General features: G+C 37.6%; 1 protein-coding gene across 3 annotated transcripts in view; it reads left to right on the plus strand.

Annotated features, from left to right (window-relative positions):
• Positions 1-6985, plus strand: part of WDR89 (WD repeat domain 89) — a 51948-nt gene extending 44963 nt beyond the window's left edge. For 2 of the 3 annotated variants that reach the window (XM_070377751.1, XM_070377750.1), the window contains one exon: positions 902-6985. In XM_070377751.1, the coding sequence (XP_070233852.1) occupies positions 932-2092 (1161 nt within the window). In that variant the 5' untranslated portion in view covers positions 902-931 and the 3' untranslated portion in view covers positions 2093-6985. The remainder of the gene's footprint in view (positions 1-901) is intronic. The other variant, XM_070377749.1, reaches the window with a different exon arrangement.
• Positions 6986-8120: the final 1135 nt, after the last annotated feature.

The raw sequence follows: 8120 nt of genomic DNA on the forward strand, positions 1-8120 counted from the left end.
CTGAGAAGCACATCTCTGCAATTCCTACTGGGTACCTCTATTAGCTTTTTTTATCACTGCTGTAACAAATTACTGCAAAATTGGTGGCTTGAAATGACATACATTTTTTATAGCTCTGGAGGTCAGAAGTTCAAAATGGGTCTCACTGGGCTAAAATCAAGGATTAGCAGAGTTGCACTTTCACGTGGAGGCTCTAAAGGAAGCTATTTCCTTGCCTCTTCCACTCTCTAGAGGCCACCCAATTATTGGCTTCCCGTGCCCAAACCAGTAATGTATCTCTCTGAACCTTTCTTCCACAGGAACATCTCCCATTGATTCTCATATTCTGCCTGCTTCTACTTTTAAGGGCACTGGTGATTACTTTGGGTTCACCCAGATAATCCTCAATAATCTATTTTAATGTCAACTGATTAGCAACCTTAATTCCATTTACGACCTCAATTCGTCTTTGCCATGTAACCTAACATACTCATAGGTTCCTGGGATGAAGGCATGAACATCTTTGAGGGACTATATTTCTGCCAACACATCTGTGTTAGATTCTATAACTGTATAAGGTAGCTGGGGCCAGGAGAAGATGATCCCAAAGTAGAGATCCTGGCTAATGCTGAGGACCATGAGTAGGACCAATAATTAGGTTTGAGCTGAAAGGAATTACTAAGCAATGTATGTACATGTACATACATTTTTATAATCTCTTACTGGCAGTAGATTCAGTATATAAAAAGTGGTTGAATTAGAAGGAAGCAGCTGAGTTTTAGTTACATCATGGTAGGGGAATGATTAAAATATTAGATTTTATTTCTGTTTTCTTGTGCCAGCTCTCAGAGGGAAATGTTCTTGATTTAATTACAATGTAGAGACACTTTGGGTTTAATTTCAATTTTTGTTTTTATTACAGATTTTTACTACCCTTGGATGCACTCCTGATATGGAGAAGATTGAAGAACAATTTGCCAACTTGAACATTGTTAAACGTTCCTCAGAAACTAAAGAGCCTACTTACCTGCTTGGCATAGACACATCAAAGACTGTACAAACAGAAAAAGGAAGCTTGGTTGCTGTTTTGTGTTCTAATGGATCAATCAGAATACATGATAAAGAAAGGTTAAATGTAATACGAGAATTTAGAGGGTATCCTGGACTTAATGGAGTCAAGTTTGCGAATTCCCATGACAGTGTGTATTCCTCATGCACTGATGGCACTGTGAAGTGTTGGGATGCTCGACTGGCCAGTGGAAAACCTGTCCAGCTGTTCAAGGGTTACCCTTCCAATATTTTTATCAGTTTTGATATCAGCTCTAATGATCATGTCATTTGTGCTGGTACAGAAAAAGTTGATGATGATGCGTTGTTGGTATTTTGGGATGCAAGAATTAATTCTCAGGACTTGTCTACTACCAAAGAGCCACTTGGTGCATATTCAGAGACACATAGTGATGATATCACTCAAGTACGTTTCCATCCCAGTAATCCAAACATGGTAGTCTCAGGTTCAACTGATGGCCTGGTAAATGTATTTGATATTAGTGCGGATAATGAAGACGATGCACTGGTCACAACCTGTAACTCAGTTTCATCAGTAAGTTTTATTGGTTGGTCTGGGAAAGATTATAAACAGATTTACTGCATGACACATGATGAGGGATTTTGTTGGTGGGATCTTAATCATCTGGATACAGATGAACCAATTACATGTTTGAACGTTCCTGATGTCAGAGAAGTAATTAACGTGAAAGAAGGGATTTTGGACTATTTGATTGGTGGACTATATCATGAAAAGACGGACAAATTGTTTGTTGTCGGAGGGACAAACACAGGAATTATTCGCATAATGAACTGTATGACATCAGGATTGGTCCATGTGACCAGCCTTCAAGGAGGGCATGCTGCTACGGTCCGGTCCTTCTGTTGGAATATGCAGGATGATTCTTTGCTAACTGGAGGAGAAGACGCACAGTTGTTACTTTGGAAACCTGGAGCAGTAGAGAAGACATTTACAAAGAAAGACAGCATGAAAATAGCATCCTCTGTACACCAGCGAGTTCGCGTTCACAGTAATGATTCTTATAAGAGAAGAAAAAAGCAATGATGTTACATTGGGCGTTTACTTGATAGGTTTTATAGTTGCAAATAATTATTTCTGTGTACTACCTGTGGTAGACATGTTAAAAGCTCATATATAAATAAAAACAAGCCAGTTAGCAAACAATCCTGGGAAATGCTGAGAATGGTTTAATTCAAGTCTTCGTGTATTCTAAAATTATTTTTTTAAAGCTGCCAGTTGAGTATATAATCAGTGAGTTGAAAGTAAAATTACATTCCTCATTTTAAAAACCCATCTGTTGAATTAGTAAATGTTGGGTTTGAAGAAATAGCTTTGATAAGGGTTTTTTAGAAGTAGATGGCTGGTGTGACTTTTAAAAACAGGTGGTTTGGGTTGTATTTTTTAAGCTCAATTTTTTACTTTTTTAATCATCTTTATTATTTATAAAACCAAATAAGACTTTTTTCTTTATTTGAGAAGCCCCCACTTGCTTAATACATGTAGACTACACTAGCATTGTAAGTTGAGTTGCAAAATCATGTTCAACTCTTTGCGACCTCATGGACTGCAGCATGCCAGCCTTCCCTGTCCTTCACTGTCTCCCAGGGTTTGCTCAAATTCATATTCATTGAGTCAGTGATGCTATCCAACCATCTCATCATTTGTCATCCTCGTCTCCTTTTGCCTTCAGTCTTTCCAGCATCAGGGTCTATTCCAGTAAGTCAGCTCTTTACATCAGGTAGCCAAAGTATTAGAACTTCAGCTTCAGCATCAGTCCTTCCAGTGACTATTCAGGTTGATTTTCCTTGACTGGTTTGATCTCCCTATAGTCCAAGGGACTCTCAAGAGTCTTCTCCAACACCACAGTTCAAAAGCGTCAGTTCTTTGGCACTCAGCCTCCTTTATGGTCCAACTGTCACATCCGTACATGACTACTGGAAAAACCATAGCTTTGACTAGACAGACCTTTGTTGGCAAAGTGATATCTCTGCTTTTTAACATGCTGTCTAGATTTGTCATCGCTTTTCTTCCAAGAAGCAAGTGTCTTCTAATTTCATGGTTGCAGTCACCATCTGCAGTGATTTTGGAGCCCAAAAAAATAAAGTCTGTCACTGTTTCCACTTTTGCCCCTTCTATTTGCCATGAAGTGATGGGACTGGATGCCATGATCTTAGTTTTTTGAATGTTGAATTTTAAGCCAGCTTTTTCACTCTCCTTCCTCCAGCCTGGCATTTCATATAATGTGCTCTATATATGAGCTTCCCTTGTAGTTCAGTCTGTAAAGAACCTGCCTGCAGTGCAGGAGACCTGGGTTCAATTTCTGGGTCGGGAAGATCCCCTGGAGAAGGCAGTGGCAACCCACTCCAGTATCCTTGCCTGGAAATCTCATGGACACGAGCCTGGTGGGCTGCAGGCCATGGGGTCACAAAGAGTTGGGCACTACTGAGCGACTAACACTTACTCTATAAGTTAAATAAGCAGGGTGACAATATACAGCCTCGTCTTACTCCTTTCCCAATTTTGAACCAGTCATTTGTTCCATGTAGGATTCTAACTGTTCCTTCTTGACTTGTATACAGATTTCTCAGGAAGCAAGTAAGGTGGTCTGGTATTCCCATTTCCTTAAGTGTGTGTGTGAGTCACTCAGTTGTGTCTCACATGCGTTTGAGACCCCATGGACCATAGCTCAGCAGGCTCCTCTGTCCATGGAATTCTCCAGGCAAGAATACTGGAGTGGGCACCATTCCCTTCTCCAGTGGATCTTTCCAACCCAGGGATTGAACCTGGGTCTCCCGCATTGTGGGCAGATTCTTTACTGTCTGAGCCACCAGAGAAATATTTTCCACAATTTGTTGTGATCCCCACAGTCAAAAAAAAAGCAGACTGGTGGCACTAGTAGTAAAGAACCCGCCTGCCAATTCAGGAGACATAAGAGATGTGGGTTTGATCTGTGGGTTGGGAAGATCCCCTGGAGGAGGAAATGGTAACTATATCTTTTCCTGGAAAATCCCATGGACAGAGGAGCCTGGCAGGCTACAGTTCATGGGGTCACAAAGAGTCAGACACTACTGAAGTGACTTAGCACTAAAGTCAAGACTTTAGTGTAGTCAATGAAGCAGAAGTTTATGCTTTTCTGGAAACCTGTTGCTTTTTCTATGATCCAGTGAATGTTGGCAATTTGATCTCTGGTTCCTCTGCCTTTTCTAAACCCAGCTTGTACATCTGGAAGTTTTTGGTTTACATACTGCTGAGGCCTAGCTTGAAGGATTTGAGCATAACCTTACTAGCATGGGAAATGAGCACAGCTGTGCAGTAGTTTGAACATTCTTTGGCATTGCCCTTCTTTGGGATTGGAATGAAAACTGACCTTTTCCAGTCCGGTGGCCACTGCTGAGCTTTCCAAATTTGCTGACATATTGAGTGCAGCACTTCAACAGCATCATCTTTTAGGTTTTTAAATAGCTCAGCTGGAATTCTATCACCTCCACTAGCTTTGTTTGTAGTAATGCTTCCTAAGGCCCACTTGACTTCACACTCCAGGATGTTTGGCTCTAGATAAGTGAACACACATTGTAGTTATCCGTGTCATTAAGACTCTTTTTGTATAGTTCTGTCTATTCTTTCCACCTCTTAATCTCTTCTGCTTCTGTTAGGTCTTTACTCTTTCTGTCCTATTTATATTTAAATACACTGACATATTTAAATATAAATACTCTAAATAGAATTAAACTTTTTCAGAAATAGTGATTTTCATTTTTGAGAAAAGTATATTTAGTAAATTTGCATTTATACTTTTAATACTATTTGCATTTTTGAGAAAAATATGTTGAGTAAATTTGCATTAGTACTTTTAATATTATTGGTTAAACAGGTATTTCACTGATGAAAAGGAAAATATCTTGCAAAATTCGTTTTGAAACTCAAAGTAAATATACAAAAGTGAAAGTATTTATAAAGCAGAATGACTTTTTAGTTTCAAAAGATTCCAATATTTTGTGATAAAATTTTCTTCTAAAGTGTTTCCTCCATCCATAATTTTAAACTTGAGTTTTTGTTTACTGCTAATTTTTCCATACTTCCTTTTAACTATTTCTCCAAAGAATCTTAGTTAAAAAGTTGATCCTTCTAAAGGTTTGGTACCTTATCTATGAGACTGTAGCACTAGGGGAAATTTTTTTTCTATAGAACATTTGTAACTTAAATTTAGATATGATCTAACTTAACTCAAGTGAGACTGAACAGTAAGTGAAAGTGAAAGTCTCTCAGTAGTGTCCGACTCTTTGCGACCCCATGGACTATATAGTCCATGGAATTCGAGTCAGAATACTGGAGTGGGTAGCCTTTCCCTTCTCCAGGGAATCTTCCAAACCCAGGGATCATACCTGGATCTCCTGCATTGCAGGCAGATTCTTTACCAGCTGAACCACAAGGGAAACCCACACAATGGATAAGTAACTATTAAACATATTAAAAATACATGATTCTTATTTCAAGAAATTCAACTATGCTTGGTATTATCCAAACCATACACCTGAGGGTAACTTAGGACTTTTCGTTTTTCTCTTAATCACTCACCAAGTCCTGTGCCATTCTACTTCCTAATAGAAGTAGAAACTTGTCATCCTTTTTTTTTGCTTTACCCCTACCACTACTGCCTTAGGTAAGACTTCCATCATTTCTCTCCAAGATTATAGACTTTTATCTACTCCAGTTCATTTTCTCTACTCTTCTTGACTGAACATCAAAAACACAGGTTTGATAATGCCTCATGCTGCTTAAAATCTTTGATACATTTAGATCTTTTGATAGAGGACTATGTAAAAATGAAAAGCCATGTTTTTAACATATTTAGGATATGAGGTAATGCTGACTATGGTGTAAGTGGGAAAAAATTCAATTATTAAAATGAAATAAGAGGCTATCCCAGAACTTGTCTTCAGGTTGAAAGGCCCAACAAGACTGTCAAGTGTAATGACAATAATAAGACCACCCAATTTTTTCAATGGTCAAAGGATCTGAATAGACATTTCTCCAAAGAAAATATACAAGTGGTCAATAAACACACAAAAAAAGATGCTTAATATCATTAGTCAGTAGGGAAATGCAAATTGAAACCACAATGAGATACCATTTCACACCCACTAGGATGGCTATAATTTAAAAAAAAAAAGTATTGGTGAGAGTGTAGAGAAAGCTTCACACACTGCTTTTAGGAATATAAAATGGTATAGCTGCAGTCTGACAACTCTTCAAACAGTTGCTATTTGATAAAACAGTTTCACTCCTAGGTATATGCTGAAGAGAATTGAAAACAAATCCACACAAAAACTTGTATGTTAATATTCATAACAGTATTCACAATAACCAAAAGAGGGAAATTCAAATATCCATCAGTTGATGAATGGATAAAAGTATACATATGATGCAATATTATGCATCCATGAAAAGGAAAGAAATATTCATCCATGTACTAATGTATGCTACAACCCTGATGAATCTTGAAAATACACTACGTAAAGATAGCCACAAAAGACTACATATGTATGATTCCATTTACATCAAATTTTCAGAATAGTCAAATCTATAAAGTGAACATATATACAGTATTTGCCTGGGGCTGGGAGGTGGGGGGAAAATGGGAGGGTTGATGGCTGATTGCTGATAGGATTTCTTTTGGGGATGATGAAAATATTCAAAAATTGATTGTGGTTATGGTTGCATAACTCTGGGCATATTAAAACTATTAAATTGTACACTTCAAATAAATGAATTATATGTGAAATACATCTGAATAAAGCTGTTGCAAAAAAAAAAAAAAAAAGATATACCAAACAGATATGAACCAAAAAGCTAGGTGGCAATCTTAAGTATTGACAAGTGGAATTTACAAATGTAATTATTGACAAATGTACCATTGATTCCAAAATCAGATGAAAATGAAGAAAAAGGCTTATTTTGTTTGTTATGAATATATATTCACAATTTAAAATATTAGCTACCAAATCTAATGGTGTATTTTTTAAAAACATGATAAATAGGGTTTATCTGAGGGATGCTAGGGTGACTCAACATCAGAAAATCTATCAGAGTGATAGACAAAGAGTAACATAGAAAAACACGTGGTAAGGCTTCATACCTATTTATGAAAAATCTAAACCTCAAGCTATCAATAGAATAATTTTAACTTGGTTAAAGTTTATATATACAAAATACGCACTAAATGTTATTCTTAGTGGAGAAATGTTAGATTAAAATACATCTTCTTTGAAGAATTGAGACCGGAATGCAATGAGGAAGCCTGTTGGAGTAGTACAGATTCTGGCTAATACTATAAGGAACGATTTAAAAAAACTATAATGTGTAAGGATTGGAAGAGAAGAGGGGGAAAAAAAACTCCTTTGCAAATAAAAAATACCTGAAAAATCCAACAGTCAGCAAACTATTTGAACTATAAAGAGGTTCAGCAAAGTTGCCAGAGGACGGTCAGTCTACAAAAATCCAAACATCATTTAACAAAAGCAAAAGTTAAAAACTATCCCAGAATTGACCAAGATTATAGGATATCTATTTGAAAGTGAAAGTGAAGGTTGCTCAGTGGTGTCCAACTCTTTGTCGGACAAAGAGTCCAGGCCAAAATACTGGAGTGGGTAGCCTATCCCTTTTCCAGTGGATCTTCCTGACCCAGGAATTGAACCAAGGTCTCCTGCATTGTAGGTGGATTCTTTATCAGCTACCAGGGAAGCTACTGTACGGCCAGAGAACAATGCAAATGAATAGAACTCAGAGATAAAGCATGGATGTATAGCAACGTAATATTTTATAAAGGTGACATAATGAAAAAGGAAAGTTTTTTCATTAAGTTATTTAGAGGATACTAGCTAACTATATTTGAGAAGGAAATGACAACCCACTCCAGTACTCTTGCCTGGAAAATCCCATGGATGGAGGAGCCTGGTGGGCTACACTCCATGGGGTCGTGAAGAGTTGGACACGACTGAGCGACTTCACTTTCACTTTTCGCTTTCATGAATTGGAGAAGGAAATGGCAACCCACTCCAGTGTTCTTGCCTGG

Source organism: Bos mutus, chromosome 10, assembly GCF_027580195.1.
Source record: "Bos mutus isolate GX-2022 chromosome 10, NWIPB_WYAK_1.1, whole genome shotgun sequence".
Classification (NCBI taxonomy): domain Eukaryota; kingdom Metazoa; phylum Chordata; class Mammalia; order Artiodactyla; family Bovidae; genus Bos; species Bos mutus.